This window comes from Physella acuta, unplaced genomic scaffold (assembly GCF_028476545.2).
Source record: "Physella acuta isolate Inbredline_101_S28 unplaced genomic scaffold, ASM2847654v3 ptg000598l, whole genome shotgun sequence".
In the NCBI taxonomy this organism is placed as follows: Eukaryota; Metazoa; Mollusca; class Gastropoda; family Physidae; genus Physella; species Physella acuta.
Window position 1 is genome coordinate 10,409 of NW_026732117.1, and position 18,789 is coordinate 29,197.

At 34.4% G+C, this 18,789-nt stretch overlaps 2 protein-coding genes and 1 non-coding gene across 3 annotated transcripts; 1 reads left to right on the forward strand and 2 right to left on the reverse strand.

Annotated features, from left to right (window-relative positions):
* Nucleotides 1-1,053: 1,053 nt before the first annotated feature.
* On the reverse strand, nt 1,054-9,377 carry LOC131947540 (putative cation-transporting ATPase 13A5). Its single transcript, XM_059308791.1, has 5 exons — nt 9,236-9,377; nt 2,114-2,199; nt 1,516-1,683; nt 1,238-1,296; nt 1,054-1,099 (listed from the first exon to the last, which is right to left on the reverse strand). The coding sequence occupies exons 1-5, from the start codon at nt 9,249-9,251 to the stop codon at nt 1,054-1,056; spliced, it is 375 nt and encodes a 124-aa protein (XP_059164774.1). The 5' UTR covers nt 9,252-9,377.
* Nucleotides 9,378-14,622: 5,245 nt separating this feature from the next.
* LOC131947544 (PCNA-associated factor) lies at nt 14,623-18,090 on the reverse strand. Its single transcript, XM_059308795.1, has 4 exons — nt 17,922-18,090; nt 16,270-16,350; nt 15,676-15,820; nt 14,623-15,273 (listed from the first exon to the last, which is right to left on the reverse strand). Exons 1-4 carry the CDS (start codon nt 17,962-17,964, stop codon nt 15,258-15,260), a joined length of 285 nt encoding a protein of 94 aa, XP_059164778.1. The 5' UTR covers nt 17,965-18,090; the 3' UTR covers nt 14,623-15,257.
* Nucleotides 18,091-18,546: 456 nt separating this feature from the next.
* Trnak-uuu (transfer RNA lysine (anticodon UUU)) lies at nt 18,547-18,619 on the forward strand. Its single transcript has one exon. It is a non-coding gene; the product is annotated as a tRNA-Lys (tRNA).
* The last annotated feature ends 170 nt before the right edge of the window (nt 18,620-18,789 follow it).

Genomic DNA, 18,789 nt, shown 5'->3' on the forward strand with positions numbered 1-18,789 from the left:
TTCCTTTCATTATTATGTACACATTTTTTTTATTACAGTTAACTTCTTTAAAATCCTTTTCATATTACTAGTTACACATTTGATTCTATATCACATTTTTGCAACCCTTAGTTGAACAGTAAAAAAAAAGGATATAAATACTGACTCACCAGTGTACAAACTAAAACTATTTTAAACTAGTGTGCAAACAAATTTTCTTAGCCACCCAGATTTGATTTCATTTGAAATCAATACTGTAATACTTGGCTTGTACAATAGCCTAATTTATTGACTAATTTTACAGCAGTTAATCTAGATTCTGTCTAACTTTTTACACTCATTTTTTTCTTCCCTTTTTGGTTATGGTGACATTAAGCAGGTGGTAGACCTACAAGTCAGGTACAAAGAATGCACTTGGGAAATAGTTTATGACCATGCGAAGGGCCTAGTAACCAACATCAAGTATGTACCAGTCCTTTTTACACTCATTTTTTTTTGGTTATGGTGACATAAGCACATGGTAGACCTACAAGTCAGGTACAAAGAATGCACTTGGGAAATAGTTTATGGCCAGGTGAAGGGCCTAGTAACCAACATCAAACATGTACCAGTCATGATCTATCTGCACCAAAACAATGCAGCAAAAACAGATTTTAATAATTGGAAGGTTTAAATTTCTAAAATAATTTAACTGACTTTCTATTTCTATAGAGGGTATGAAGTACTCAAAAATTATTTCAACCAGAAGTAAATGAAATTTGTACTGGTCCGTATTTCATATAACTGTTTTCATTATAAAAGTTGTGTGGATTTCAACAAAATAAAATATATAAATGTAACTGTCCATGACATTAGTAAGAGACAACATCTACAAAACCAACCTATCAGTGAATTGGTCGATTTCACAAAGAAATATATGATCAAAGCTAAAAAAAAAACATCCAACTTTAAAGAGGATTGTAAATGATTAAATATTTATTAAATTGAGCCATATGAATATTTATCTCAACTATCTGTATATTTTTTATATATTAAATTAGCTAGAATTCTATAAACTGGTTATTTACTTATATTTTAAATTTCAATCAAAAGTTCTTTTATTAATTCTTTAAGAGTATTCCTGTAATTAAAGTCACAGTGTAAAAACTTCAGGGTGCTTACAGTCAGTTAATATGCCACTGACAAAACAATATCTTCAGCATTCTAAACAACAACAGCCACACTCAGAACATGCAGGGAGAAATAAACTGTTACATACCCTTCAATATGCTCGGTCAAAAACTGAACTTTTATCACGCTCATGTGGCCATATCGAGTCTAAAAAATAAAGTTTTTATTCTGAAACTGTGCAGTAGCTATAACAATTCTGTTCAAATTCTAACAGTAGATAATTGCTAAAATAAACTTCTGGAACTAGAAAAGTGAATTAACTACTAAAGTAGCTATACATTCTAGAACATACAAACTTTGTAGAGAAGCTAAAACTCTACCACAGATAAACCAATTTTAAAAAAACAAAACTAAAGACTAACTGACCTTCAACAGAATATACTTGGCCTTGTGGAGTGAGCATTTGGTCAACCTTAAATAACAGCCCAGCTCTGGCCTCCAATGTACAACCAGTAAAAGTATTCCTAATGTCAAGACAGCTGCAGTGTAAAACACAACTGTCTTCCATGTTGAAGGCCTGTATCCCCAACAGATCTTTGGAGAGACAAAAAAAAAAAAAATCCAATTTAATATTGAAAGATTTTAAACACAATACATTGTCTCCAATACATCATTTTAGGCTTTATCAGCCATAATCTACAAACATAAAATGGATTTACTTATAAAAAGTGTTCTTTAACCTTAGAAATGCAAGTTAACAACCAAGTGGTAGTTGAAAGAATGCATATATTATTACTAGCACTATCAGAATGTTATAGTCAGGGTTACTTATTACTCTGTGAATAAACAAACTTTTAACCCACACATCACCAGCAAACTCCATCATAAATACCCTCCAATAAATATTACAAGTGGGGAATCATTAAAAATATAAAACTCAATAACAAGAAAATCTGACCAGCAACAAGTGCAGTACGGGTAAAAAGTCAATAACACAAGAAAAACTGATAAGTTAAATACTGACCAGCTCTTCATCAGTTCCTTTGTTCAAAATGCCCTGGATTTGCAGCAATGAGTTGCGAGGTGCTAATTCCACCACAGTCCTGCTATCTGTTAAGGAAAATCAACTTTTTCAAAGACACAGCTTAATAACACTAGATTAGTGAGATAAACAAAGATCACTTGAGAGGCGGATGAGGTCTTGTCTTTTACAAGAAGTGGTTAATTAAACTAAACAGAAAAGCTCTTCATTTATAAACAACCGATCAAAATTTATCTAAAGCGAAAGATTTTAATTAACATGCTAAATAATATTCTCACAATTTAACTTCTGATTCATTGTATTTAAATTTTCTTCAGCTTCAATAGCTATTTAAGGGTCTCTTTATCAAATTCTTTGTAGTATGATTATTTACAAATGATAAAATAATGACTTAATGCTTTTATCTATAGATTTAATATTACTATTTATATTAGACTATCAACTAAAAAAAGTAGCAAATATTTGTTTTCTCTGCATAGCATAAAAAGAATATGGCCTAATTTTGTATCTAATTTTAATGATTGAGATTCTGACTGCAGACAATTAAATGCTGCAGAACAATGTGAACATAAAAAAATACAGAGTAGGCCTAATTGTTCATTGGAAAGACTAAGATAAAATATGTATTTAATTATTCTGAAAAAGCAAGGTGAAAACTGAGTATTATAGTTATGGCAAATTGGGATATAGACATGATTTTTAATCAATTTTTAATTACTTTTTAAAATAGAATAGAATCTCATAGAAAAAAGAACTGTGAAACAAGTGAACAGCAAACAATAGTCTGTGTATAACAGAGCAGAACATTTGTACTTAATGAATTCATATGCATTTTTTGAGAAATCAGAAATGGTGTACAGTACTACTTCTGGTGAACAATCAACAGAAATTACTCAAAATTTGAAAGACGGCAGAGAATTAGATCTTTTACTTATATGGGAAATATCATCTATCAATCTGAAACAGTACTCAAGTTATAGGCTTTTGAATAACCAAAAGTAGAATAAGTTCCACTTCCGGCCAACTGAAGTCGCTGAAAAGTTGATACAGAACTACAAATTTGATATAATATATAGATCTAGATTTATATGAGATTTCATCAACCAAGCTGTAATGGTAATCACGTTATCGTTATAGTGTTCACAGACATACGGACCAAATTGCAAACTATGTTTTTCCAAATCTTTTTAGACCAATTAGGCTACAACAAGACTTTATATTTGGATATACGAGAAAGTAAAAATGTAGGCTAATAGTAATACCTCACTAATACTAGATCTAATATCATAGGAGAGGACTACATTATTTTCTTATAGAACTAGTGATCTTTCTTTTAGATTTTAGGCTATAGGGCAGTATAGGGTATCCTAAGTAAAATAATCTGGTTTAAAATAAATTAAATAGGGCAAAAAATAGGGCCTAGGCCTAAATAATACCAACATCAATAGGCTAACGGCTAACATATTTTTATTATTTTATTAACATAAACACCAGGGTCCAGGGCAGTCCAGGGGTCTATGCCTAAAAAACTACAGACAGATGATTGATTGATCCTACAAAATAATATTAATATTAATAATAATAAATATAATAACAACATTAGTTTACATTAGGCCTACTTTATTAATTATAAATAATTAAGTCTAAATAAAATGTTAGGCCTACATATCTAGAATTGATGATCTAGATCTAGATACTAAGATAGTAGATAGATAATCTAGATCTAGAATCTAGATCTAGTCACTAGTCTAGAGACTAGAGTACTACTAGAATCTAGTACTAGATCTAGAGTAGAGATATAAAAAAAAAACAATTACAATAGAGGGCAAAAGGGTAATCTATCGTTTTAGCGTAATCAATTCGGCTGCAGTAGTAATGTGCGGGAGAGGTAGCTGATGAATATATTTGTTTGAATAAGTTTATTTAAGTCAAATTTTACAAAATATCACAGATAATTGATTTAAAATAACAAACAGTGACCAAAACAATTTAAATAACATGAAACTAACTTTAAACTAGGTGTTTGAGATAAATATTAGTAGAAAAAAGCAGCGGCCATCTTTCCAAATAAAATTTAGAGTAGTTTCCCTGGATAAAAATGTCTATTCGTATGTATATTGTGTTGACTTAGTTGTTTAATATTATACATACCTGTCTTGTTTAATATAAGTAAGACAGAGGGCCGTCTTCTTATCTTTAATTTCATTTTCAAGTGAAATGAAGGCTATGTATGTATGTACATCCAAGATCTCAAAAAATTTTGGGAGGTCCAACATTTACTAAACCCTTTTGTACTGATTAGGGGTCGTCCATAAATGACGTCACAATCGTAGGGGGGAGGGGGGTCGGTAATTTTGTGACGTTGTGTGATGAGGGGGAGAGGGGGGGGGGGGTTCAGATGGTGCTACGTCACACTTTTGCTTTATAGATAAGAAATGTTAGAAAACGAATTTTAGACATTATTTAGCTTTTTAAAAAACACTTTTAATAAATTATAATAGGAATTGATTAAAATACTATATTTTGACATATTTCAGACAAGATTTTGGAAAAATATCGATGTTTTAAAAAAAAATCAACTGCAATTTTGAGGGGGGGGGGTTGTAGGCTGATGTGTGACGTCATTTTAGGGGGGGATCTGACTTTATGTGACGACGTGTGACGGAGGGGAGGGGGGGGGGGGGGGAGGTAAAAATCGTAAAAAAAAAGCGTGACGTCATTTATGGATGACCCCTTAACTTGTCAATTATTAGGTCGTCCATATTCCTCATGAATGACGTTGGACTCAAAATATGGGACGGTGTAAAATATTATTTCAAAAATTATGAAGAATATATTCGTTTTCGTTAGAAATTGTGATTAAGGGTTCGGGTATAGTAGAACTGCGAAATGATATTAAATCATCATCTTGCTTTTAGTAACTATTGGGTGAGAGGGAAATTGTCGGGAAAAGTATGACGTCATTTATGAGCGATCCATTTAATTAAGCTTAGTTGTTTATTTTGTCTGTAGACATTAGTCTTAGGCCTACACTTTTTCTGAATTAAGATTATTGTGTTTTTTAAAATAGGTTCAAATTTTAATTAGTTACATTTGAATACCACATGGTTTTTTGTTTTTTTTTTTTCTTTGCCTTCTGCTGTCATCAGTTTTTGATTTCTTCAGTAGTCAATGTTTACCCCTCCCCACCATCCATTATTACCACACAAAAAAAACACCCACTATATGTGTCATAGCGTAGATATATAGAATTAGACTAGACAAGTAGAGGTTACTAAGGAAGGTACGAACTTGACGGTAGACGATTTGGTGCGAGAGTATTGTGCGCGTGTTCAATAACATATGTGTGGCGTGAGTGTGACGTGAGCATGGTGCGACAATGTGCCGATGACGTAAGACGCAGCAGTGAAGTTAATTGGGGGTTAGATATAGTAGAAAACGGACGTATTATTTGATATTGTGAAAGTGATCTATAAGTGTGTGTTAATTAAGTTCATGTTATTTCATAAACTAAGTTGTTGACATTGTTAATTAGTGTCTGCGGAACATAAGAGTGATTCCCGTCCTCCTCACGAGTATAATAGTTGCCGTATGAATAGTAGTAGATCAGAATATAGTGAGATTATATATAAACCGCCCATCACAATATAGTGATATCCCCCTCTAGAAAAAAAACAACTAGATCAACGTATAGTTCGTAGGAAAATTAGAATCTATCACTTATTCGTCTGTTAAAAAAAAAGAAATACGTCATTTTTCTCAACCACGCCGTTTCATCCCCCACTAAGCACAACGTCACAAAGTTCGCGGCGCGCGTGACGTCATTTGTCATTAGGCTAATGTTTAAGAAAGATACCGCGTAATTAAAAGAAAATCAAAACAGGCACTACATCACTATGGCGATGAGACTTTAACGACGTTTAGCCTGACTAATAGATCTAAATAACTTTAGTTCGGTGAATTATATTGGTGTTTAATTTATTACAGTGGCATGATGTTCTCCCTCTACTATACAAATTCACGTGCTTTTAATTTCTGCAACCTGCTGCCCTGAGACGTTCGGCTCTAAAATGCCCGTGACACAGCGGCTTCGGTAAATGCATTTAGGCTCCCGGTCCCACCTGTAAACGTCTGTCCATTAAGCTCCACGCAAAACGTGTGATTAATATGTGGACATAAGCGGCGCTAGTGGTGGTGTCAACAGGGGCCAAGCTCAGGTCTTAAAGGTGCCCCTGCACTTCATAAAAGACAAAATTGATGTTCAGATATCGTCGGACTCTGGCGTTTTGCCGACGGCCGTACTCCTAATGCACAGTCTTAGAGGCTGTCCACTGCTAACAATATTTTATGTTAAATTCAAGGCTATACTGATCTGTGGCTTTACATTAGCCCAGTGGCGTAGCGAGGTCGAGTGTCACCCGGTGCGGCACTTAATGGTGTCACCCCCCAGAGGCGACAAACTTTCAATTTTCAATTTGTCCCATTTTACCTGCTAGTCAATACTTGTCGAATATTGTTGACAGGAGCTACTTGGTTTGAGCCTTGTTGTCAGAAGTTATTTCATTTGGAGTCAATATAGTGCGGCCTATTTTCGTCGGTAGGCATTTACTTCATTTAGTGGCAGGCCCTTTTTGGCGGGGATGATGTGCTGAGGTTGTTTAACACCGCTTAGTATAACAGGCATGCAATAGTTATGAACAAATGTATGCATGAAAACGAACGCTTTATGTTCCTCATTTTCATTGAGCACAGCTTTATAGAAGATTCCAAAATAGACGTCACGCATCACCCCCCCCCCCCCCCCGACCACCCTGCGTAAGTTGACGTCACATTAGCATTGCATATGTGACATCGTTTATGGGCAACCCCATATAACTCATTTTGGGTATTTGGTATCAACATTTTGACAACAAAGGTTATTCAAAATGTATATAGGACTTGACATCTACCCTAAATGACATCGCACACTTAGGGGTGGAGTAACTGGTTTTGAGACGACGTTTTACGCGGGAAGTGGGAGGGGTAAGAAACGTGAAACGTTATGTATTTCACCTAATACAAAAATGCTAAAAATATTTTTCATTAGAATTATGGCTTGACTTTTTAACAGACAGGGCAAAAAGGTAATTTTCGACATTACAACTATTTCGTGACGGCGAAAATGGGGGGGGGGGGAGGTTAAGGTGAAGAGAGGTCAAAAAACGGGACGTCATTTATGATTAAATCACTAATTAAAGGAAAAAAGCATGAAAATATTAAATGAAAATAGGAAACAAAGAATAACACAAACAATAAGAATGAACTCAACTAATATTTAAATAAACATTAGATATGTAGTGGCAGAGCCGGCGTTAGGGGGTGGCGAACGGGGCGGTCGCCATAGGCCCCGCGCTTGAAGGGGCCCCGCGCTTCAGCACTGTTATTGTTATCTGAATTAGTTCGTAAACTTAAAAAAAAAATTGTTGCTGAATTCAATTGGGAAAAACTAAATGGTCGGATGCCGACGTTGTTGATTGTTATAACTGAGGCCACGGTTGATGTTGGTGAGTCCCACCTGAACTGGGACAGGCCGTAATTCGATACAAAAATAGTGTCACACCTACCCTTTGTGTAGGGTACGGTCGCCTGGCATTTGACCTGAGCTGACTGGAGATGGCGGTCGAGAATTAGCCCACAACGTAAAGAGATACCCTATTATATGCGGACCGATGAAGACGTCCTTTTAGTGAGCAGACGGGATGTCTATAGTAGACAGTTAGTGACCTGACAGACCAGCCCCCCCCCCCCCCTCCCCCCCCCCCCGAAGAGATGCCTGGAAGAAACTCTATATGTAGGCCTACTTGTCTTGGTATAACAAAATTAACATTCAGTTGCGTGCAGAGGGGTTGGAGGAGGGCGACGAGGGGGGGGGGGGGGCTTAGGATCTTTATCAGGCGGCATTAAACAGAGTGATTTATTATTATTTTTTGGAAGAAAGTTAAAACTGTTGTTATGTTGTGTCACCTTAAGGATTCACCCGTTCAATAATTAAGACAATAATGATTTTGGTTTTAAAATATTGTATGAATTCTAAACAAATTTTGAAGTCTATACTGTTTTGATACATCAGGCCGAGTTAGCTGTATCGTAAACTTTATTTTTCTAATTATTCGGCACGTGATTAAATTTTCTTAAGTGATTTGGTATGAATTACATAACTGTCAAAAGTGATTTAATATCTTAGCAAAGGAAAAAAAAACTACGAACATTGGGTTAATACATGGGAGAGATAAAAATCTGTTATTATAGTGGAAAGTTTGACATTAGCTTATAAACTCCAAAACATTACCGTTATTATGTGTACATCACATTATATAGGCCTTTATACATACATACATACATATATATATATATATATATATATATATATATATATATATATATATATATATATATATATATATATATATATATATATAATGGAAAGGCCCCGCGCAGATGGTTGGCCCTAGGCCCCGCGTATCCCTAACGCCGGCTCTGTGTAGTGGTAGCTCTATAAAAATAGGGAGTATCTTAATGTATAAAAATTGCATCTCATAATAATAATTCTAGAACTGATGTTTATTGTCGTCAATTAAATTGTTTAAAGGGCAGAATTTAAAAAAAAAAAAACGCATGCTTTGTATTTAAACACAAGACTAACCTATTTAATAGCAAACATCAATACATTTCCATACAAATAGAAATTAAAGGGAAATGACTCAAAATAATATTTTCTTAAGATGGCCGCTGTTTTAATAGCAAATTTAGTATCTGTAACATCGTTGTTAAACTTTAATTTCCTGACATTTTTATTGATTTAAACCTTAAATGTGGTTTAATATTCAATTATCTTTAGTATTTTAGTAAAATATGCAAAAATATATCCATATTTAAGCCATATTTATTAGTTACCTTATCCCTACATTTACTACATTACTAGTGACGGCCGAATTGATTACGCTAAAGCGATAGATTACCGGGCAAAAGGGCCTAGGCCTAAAATTTCTAATTTTAATACAAATCACTCTCTCTTTCTATTAAATTTTAAATATAGATCTAAAGATCTAGACCTAGTCTGCTTACCTGTCGGGGGATTCATATTTGTCACAATATATGCGGAATCGCATGCTTATACCATTATAAAATGCATAAAAATCCAAACATCTGAATGAAAAATTATAAACAAACACTGAAACGCAGTCTATTCCGACAACATCCGCCACAGTGTGTGAGAAAATTGCTTAAAACACACCTTCCACTTTCAGCCAACCACCGTAAACTCCCGAATATTTTACTGTAAAACGGCTAAAATGTATACACACGGCTAAAATTATTGGGGGTTTTTCAGCGATAGGAATACAGAATATTACGTTGGGAATTTTTATTTTTTATACAAAGTTAAAAAAATTAACTAAATTCTACATTGCAAAAGTTTTGTAGAGTCTCGAACTATCATTAGATGTAAATTAGGCCTAGTAAAATTACAATTTTTTTAAAAAAATATAGATCTAGAACTAGATCTACATGCTTAAATTTTAAAACTCGGACATCGAATCACAACTGGAAACTATAAATAGGCATATTAAGTTTTTAACTGATAAACTATGTTCACATACTTTATTACTGTTCTACTTCTAGTTAAATCTATATTGTAATAATATAAACGTCGCCTTTCATAACTAACAATAACCAGAGGCGTAGCTAGGGGGGGGGGGGCGGGGGGGCGGCCGCCCCGGGCGCCGACCCTATGGGGGCGCCAAAAGGGGTGGGAAAAATTTTTTAAAGCTGATTTTATGCTGCATTTTTAAATTATAAACTGTCTAAGTTAAGAAATGTAATGGCTACACGCCTTTACATACTGATTTAACTGTTTTCTACCTTGATTTCTTAATGTAAAACATATACTGTTAAGAAACAGTGACCGGCAAAACCGCTTTGAAGCTTTTCCTAGATGGGGGGGGGGGGGGGGGGCGCTTTTTCGAGACTTAAAACGGAAGAATTTACACTAGATTGTTGAGTCGATAAACGTTACCACTATTAAAAGAAACCAATTGTATTAAAACGTATTGTACGATTGTTGAACTGTAAAATACGTTAGTGACTTTTATTAAGATGGTGCAGGGGGGGGGGGGCGCTTTTAGGCTAAATAAAATAGCAAAATTACGCAGGATTCTGAGTAAACAACCTTTAGCTCTCAGAAAGAAACGAATTGTACTGTGCATTGTATAATTGTGTAACATTTTAAAAAAAAAGTTAGTTACGTTAAAAACCGCTCTACAACTTTTGTCTAAGATGGTTGTGATGAGTGTGTGTGGGGGGCGCTTTTTTCGCTAACAAAAAGCGCAAGTATTTGTACTGGATTGGTGAGTAGATAACTCTCTTAACACTTAGTAAAGAAACCAAGTGTATTAACGCGTAATGTACAATTTCAATAGCCAGTTTTGTTTTTAAAAAAAGACGCGACTAGTTCTTTGTAAGATTCTTACGATTCTCTCAACTTCAACGTGAGAGATCAGGTACTTTTGATTGATTGCATTACATCTTACCTGGATCACTGAACTATATTAAAGAGAACTAAATATCACGGATTCTTGAATCCCTAAGCCACTAACCACCACTTTTTTCCATGCTCTTATTTCATTCTCCACTGTCTGTAATCTAGCTCCAAGCCATACAGTAAAAGAGACCACATTTAGTTATAGATCCTGATTGAATTTTTTTGACAATGCATTTGAATTCTACATTTTCTTAGAGTGTTAAAACGCGTTTTATTGCTGCTGATTATAATCAGAACGTCATGGGCTATCATTAAATTGATTGTTACTGCTTCTTCAATCAATACAATTAGTTCTGCATTTGTTGTTGACGTTGTGCGAGCAGTGTTTCTTCCAGACTTTTTTCTCCGTGGGGGCACTTGAAATTTTCGAGGGGGGGCGGTAGACTTTCTTCGGGGGGTGGGGGTGTGCGGACACTGTTAAACGTATATATTTTCTATATATAAATTATATAAATTTCATTTCGTTCTGGGGGGGGGGGCGGTAAAAAATTTTCGGGGGGCTTCGCCCCCCCCCCCCCCCGAAGAGATGCCTGGAAGAAACTCTGTGTGCGAGAAGGCAGGGCAAATCTGCGAAATCCAAGACTACGAGCTGTTAACATCCGTTGGATTCCAGTTTGTTTTCTCTAGCTTGTTTTGTCATACCATCAACCAATCAACGAAATACCCATGTCGTATTCCAATGTGAACAATAAATATTTCTGATAACTTCTTCTTGTATGTCACTTGTGTGTCCTTACTCTAACAAACTTCGAATCCAACTATGTACCATATCACAACAGAGATCGTTCCAAAACTAGAACATAAAAGGCTGGTCTAAACATATTAGCGTTAGCTACAAACTACCCTCTAACACAGATCAGGCTTATTTTTTTTTACTGACATTACTAATCTTTCGCAAAAAAAGTTAAACGCATCTTAATGGGGATTAAAGTGTCGTAAAGTTTTAAGGAATGCAAATCATACAATGTAATTATTAAACCTTGTCCGGACTGTAGCATACACGCTTACACACACGCTTACACACACGCTTACACTCTTACCCACACACAAGCTTATATATAAACACACTATCGCACACACATAATTATACACACACACATGTATATATATATATATATATATATATATATATATATATATATATATATATATATATATATATATATATATATATATATATATATATATATATATATATATTTTTTTTTTTTTTTATATATATATATATATATATATATATAAGCGGGGGGGGGGCGCCAAATTGAAAGTTCGCCCCGGGCGCCGGGAAGGGTCGCTACGCCTCTGGCAGAGGCGTAGCTAGGGGGGGGCGGGGGGGGCGGCCGCCCCGGGCGCCGACCCTATGGGGGCGCCAAAAGGGGTGGGAAAAAAAATTTAAAGCTGATTTTATGCTGCAGTTTTGAATTATAAACTGTTTAAGTTAAGAAATGTAATGGCTACACGCATTTACATACTGATTTAACTGTTTTCTATCTTGATTTCTTAATGTAAAACATATACTCTTAAGAAACAGTGACCGGCAAAACCGCTTTGAAGCTTTTCCTAGATGGGGGGGGGGGGGGGCGCTTTTTCGAGACTTAAAACGGAAGAATTTACACTAGATTGTTGAGTCGATAAACGTTACCACTATTAAAAGAAACCAATTGTATTAAAACGTATTGTACGATTGTTGAACTGTAAAATACGTTAGTGACTTTTATCAAGATGGTGCAGGGGGGCGCTTTTATGCTAAATAAAATAGCAAAATTACACAGGATTCTGAGTAAACAACCTTTAGCTCTCAGAAAGAAACGAATTGTACTGTGTATTGTATAATTGTGTAACATTTCTAAAAAAAAAGTTAGTTACGTTAAAAACCGCTCTACAAACTTTGTCCAAGATGGTTGTGATGAGTGTGTGTGGGGGTGGGGGGGGGGCGCTTTTTTCGCTAACAAAAATCGCAAGTATTTGTACTGGATTGGTGAGTAGATAACTCTCTTAACACTTAGTAAAGAAACCAAGTGTATTAACGCGTAATGTACAATTTCAATAGCCAGTTTTGTTAAAAAAAAAAAAGACGCGACTAGTTCTTTGTAAGATTCTTATGATTCTCTCAACTTCAACGTGAGAGATCAGATACTTTTGATCAGTGTTTCTTCCAGACTTTTTTCTCCGGGGGGGCACTTGAAATCTTCGGGGGGAGGGGGGAGGCGGTAAACTTTCTTCGGGGGGGGGGGGGGGGGGCGTAAAAATTTTTCCGGGGGGCTTCGCCCCCCCCCCGAAAAGATGCCTGGAAGTAACTGTGTGCGAGAAGGCAGGGCAAATCTGCGAAATCCAAGACTACGAGCTGTTAACATCCGTTGGATTCCAGTTTGTTTTCTCTAGCTTGTTTTGTCATACCATCAACCAATCAACGAAATACCCATGTCGTATTCCAATGTGAACAATAAATATTTCTGATAACTTCTTGTATGTCACTTGTGTGTCCTTACTCTAACAAACTTCGAATCCAACTATGTACCATATCACAACAGAGATTGTTCAAAACTAGAACATATAAGGCTGGTCTAAACATATTAGCGTTAGCTACAAACTACCCTCTAACACAGATCAGGCTTATTTTTTTTTACTGACATTACTAATCTTTCGCAAAAAAAGTTAAACGCATCTTAATGGGAATTAAATTGTCGTAAAGTTTTAAGGAATGAAAATCATACAATGTAATTATTAAACCTTGTCCGGACTGTAGCATACACGCTTACACACACGCTTACACACACAAATACACTCTTACCCACACACAAGCTTATATATAAACACACTATCACACACACATAATTATACACACACACACACACACATATATATATATATATATATATATATATATATATATATATATATATATATATATATATATATATAAGCGGGGGGGGGCGCCAAATTGAAAGTTCGCCCCGGGCGCCGGGAAGGGTCGCTACGCCTCTGTCCCACGGGAGCCCTGCGGCACTAATTACACAGTGGCCCATCTCTCTTGCAGAGTGTGATTAACCGACGGTACTTCTTTAAAAAAAAATGGATGTTATTAATTACACGATGGTAATAGGTGTGGACAGAGATAAGGTCACGTCTAAAAATGCATAATTTGTTTCAATTGAATGTTGTCATAACAAGTCCTTGAATTGATTTTCTTTTGAGATCAAACTAGCCTCTCTGTTAAATTAAAATGTCTATGTAGATTCCAATGTAGCAGCTAGTTCATTAGTGTTGGTACTTCACAGTGCAGTAGATATTAACCATAGGTTCCTAGTTTGCCAACACTGCACAGAATAGTCTACTATGATCTATTTACTGAATCTGTAAGGGAAGATTTTGCTCACGATTAATTATACGAAGAGAAATAAGCAGGGAATTGATATAAATCTAAGTGCCTGATTCCACAAGGGGTGCTAGGTTAAAGTAAAACTTAAAGCCTTTCTGTCTGATGAAGCTAGGGAAGTGTGATTTTACAGAGGTACTTTGTCTGAGGGTAATAGTAATAGTTTTCATATTGTAGTTGCATAGTGGTTGACTATTCAATCTTAATAATTTAAGACAGAGAACAAACAGAGAACACACAGAAAAAGAATAAAATTTATTGCATAAACATTAAAATTCTTATTTACACAAAGATTGGTTATATAAGGCACTTAAGTAAGTATGTTAGTAGCAAAGAAACCTTTACATAAAATCCTAGAAAATGGTTTACAGTACAGTATATGAGCACAACAAAATTTGAATTATAATACAACAATCCACAAAGTGTAAACTGTATCTAAATATCTATACAAAACACTGTGGTTAAGTGTGACCATTCATTAAGTAGAAAAATTAATTATTAAAAAAAAAACAAAAAAAAAAAAAACAACCCCACCAGCTATTTAATACATAGAAAAATTATAAGAACAAAGCATCAAAGGTAGCACCTGATCACTTAACTATCTGTGTATTAAGATGGGCTGCAGCGAAAGCCAGCTTAAGCAGTAAAAAATTTAAATTTTATTTTGGTGAGCATTTCTGACCTTGCCATCTATAGCTGGTCTATAAAGAAGCAACCAAAAGAGAAATTAACTCAATACTAAATAAGATGACAAATCACAGACTAATTAACTAATGTGGCAAAAATTTTAACTTCATGGTTGAGATTGCATGGAAAATGTGAATGATAAATGTATGAAATATATACACAGAAGTAAATTGTTTTATAAAAGTAACTATGTACATAGTGTAATGCATGCTGCCTACATTGAAAAGCTGTACTGTTAGATAACAAAACTAATTTTCATCAGAAGAAAAAAGTTCCATTTTAAAACACCAACTTATTAACACATAGAATTGTTTTGTCTTAAAAAATAAAACACCACCAAGCTTTGTGTTGCATGGAGACCAGAATATTCCTAATTTTCCTCCTCTAAGAATGTAGCTTAATCACTGGAATGTCTTTATCAACGCAACAATTGAATACAAGCTTGATTTAAAATTCGCAATCACCATGGAGCAACTTAGTGCTGTCTAGTCTTCTGAAGAACTGAAACAAAATTTTAAGAAATAATGCCTGATTTCTAAATGAAAGAAATAAGTAATTTAAACTGGAGAAGAAAAAAATAGATGTTTTAGCCTTATTTTCAAAGATAATTATTAAAATTCACAATGAAACAGTAACCTTATCAAGTAACTAACAAAGACAATTTGGGCTGTATTGAAAGATAAGTACTGTTTGTTTTGAAATATAAGCTGATTCCACATGATTTAACTTTTTATCCCCAAAATCCAATCTCAACAATAAAATTTGCAATTATTTAGAAGGACATTATCCACTTAGGAACACCCTATTTTCCAAATGATAAGGCCTCATACTAAAGACAATCTGACCGTTACAGGGTTAAATAAACTGACATGAAAGTAAAAAATGGTATCTAATGAATATTACCTAGATGAGCTTTTACTGTCCTGTGATGATTGTGACTTTGATGGACTTGAGCCTGACGGTTTTGTGAAAAATGTAGAAATCCCTTTTTGCCAGTCAGGAGTAGGCCGTGGACATACTGGGTTACCTCCAGCATATTTACCTTTACCTGGGGAAAATGGATTGTTATGTAACTACATTAGCACCAGCATCAGGAATTTGGATGAATTGACACAGCTTCGACGAAGATAAAATGTTCCTAATAATTACAAAATAGGCTTAAAAATTAAATTAATTCAGATGTACATACTCCACTGCATTTAAAAACCATCATTTTATGCAAATTTGTATTTAAAGTTTACTATCAACACATTTTAAAAACATGTTAACTATACTGCATGCATGACATTGCTAAAGATTTTAATTTATGTCTACACTAGAATCAAGAAAACCACATAAGTTTGATCGATCTAATTAGTTGAAAATTACTTCTTGCACATCTAAGATCATAAATTATTGACTCCCATTTAGTATTCTTGACACAATACGTAATTCCGCAGGTAATGTCTCCACACCCTGACCTAAAGAATAAGCTAGTAAAAACACAATGAGGTGTACCTGCAGGGGATCCCCCATCAGAACTGCCAGTGCTTGATGATGCTCCACTAAAGCTTTTTCTTGGAGCCTGAGCACCCAATGCTATAGAGTAGAGAGAAAAACATGCATTTTATTTCATATTCATTAACAGTAATTCTCTACAAACATGTCTACATCTCAAATGGGCTCTCTTAGCCCTGAAATTGTCAGTGCTGCCTCAGCCAGACAAAAACACTTGATCTGGATGCCAATTAAATTTAATTAAAACTAAAACCTAAGACTTTTAAATTTTGTTTTGCTATCTATTAATAATACATTCAACAACACGTTTAAATGAATATTTATTTCAATAATTAAAAATTGGATATAAAGGTATAAAATAATGTCGATACGCAAGCAGGAACAGGCACAAAAAATGTCGCAAGGAGGATCATCATTAAAACAAGAATATCTCAAATTCTATGTGCAGGAATACAAAATGACTTATACATATAAGAGTAGAATGGCAGCGGAGTAAGACAGTACTTTCGGTTTGTTTCTATGTGAAACAGTTACACGTCATGTTTTCATTTATGAACACTTCTATGTAAAGTTCTTTCGATTGTTTTTCGGTTAATTGATTATAATTTTCAAAAGTTGCCTGGTATGCATATTCTCATTTCACACTTCCGGATGTACTGACAGAGTTTTGGATTATCTGCAAAATTGGAACCAATCAACACTTAGATAAAATGTTACGCTAAAAATAGCTTCTAGATATACTGTAAACGTCAAGGCTAATATGGTTTTCTCTAGCAAAATTAGAAAAAAAAAAGATGATAACATGACCTTTGGTCCCTATCGGTTCCCTTACCCCAACCGCACTCACAACTCAAAATATTGAAAATATTGCTTATCAAATTATTCAAATAGGAGTTTGGTTTATGACAATTAGATTTCTGGAAGGAGGGGGAAGCATGACCTAGTTTAAATAGCACCTAATGACAACACGTTTAAAGGTATAAATTATTTAATATAGGTCTAGCTATTGAAATTGGATAAAGAAGTATAAAATATGATCGTTACGGGAGCAGGTGCAGGCGATCGCGTGAGAGGAAAAAAAAAAGGGGGGGGGGGGGAAATCGCACGTAGTGAAGCCATTAAAACATGAATATCTCAAATTCTATGCGTAGGAATACAAAATGACTTTTTGCACATATTAGCATGGCAGCTGAGTAATACAGTACTTTAGGTTTGTTTCTAGAGTCTAGATCTATGTGAAATGGTTACAAAATAGCGCCCGATGAAAATCGGGAGTTCGGAATTTTTCGCTATGTGTGCTCGCGTGTGAAAATCTACGCTACGTACTTCACCCGTTGCCGTTCTCAACTGACACGAACATAGCACATTCAACAATCCAAATTTGGATTTTTCTCAAGTTTTGACAAAAGTAAATTATCAAAAACTAAAATTCATAAAGAAATAAGCCCAATGTTCTGTTTTCCTAAAGGTTTTGTATGTTTCGGTTGTGTTTATAATAAAATACGCTCAACTGGAGGTGAACGTGAAGCGGGAATAAAATACGCGTAAAAATAAATTAGCCTAAAAATTAAAAATGGAGTTTTACCTGCAGCTAGATTCTAGCTAGATCTAATCTAGATCTAAATCAGACTAAATCTAATACTAATTATTACCTTTTCGACCAGATGAGCATCCGTCTGCTTTAGTTCTCACCATTTTGGACAGTTAATTAAATTAGAACAGTAAAAATATGCCCAATTAATATCAATTCTCAAAACTTTAATCTAAAGACTAGAGTAGACCCAAATCCAAATACAACATACGATGCGGAATTCCCGCGATTTCTGTAAGAGAAATGAAAGTAAATAATACCGGGTAACACAGATTTATAAAGTGTGAGTTTAAAAAAGATAGATTCTAAATAAAATTGTAAAGAAATCTTAAAAAATACATTTTGTACCAGATCTATATATTAAAAACTAAATTAAAAGTTAACATAATATACGCAAACTATCTTAAATATAATATACTATAGGCCTAAGGATAATATTATAACGATACAAATTGAATTTTAAATTTATATTTGGCTCATACGTGCAAGCTGGTATAAAGCAATACGCTATAAACAATGTCAGTGTTGATTTAATTTTAATTTATTATTTAGACTTGACAAATATATGAATAATTGAAAGAATATATAATTAAATTTTAAGGAAGCAATAAAACAGTTAAATAACAATATAATAGGTTTAAGGCTGAAGTAAGAATGTTATACAATATTCTATCGACAATGCATGGGCCCGGTTAGCTCAGTCGGTAGAGCATCAGACTTTTAATCTGAGGGTCAAGGGTTCAAGTCCCTTATCGGGCGCAAATTTTTTTTCAGTTTTTTTTTTCAGTCAATGATTAAAAAAATAAACATTAATTTTAATAAGCAATATTACAATATTAAGCTTTAAAACGGACTGAAAATAAAACAAACTTTCTCTTCTCTTACACATTTTATCAACCTAGATGTATTGTGTTGTCTTTAGAGAAAAA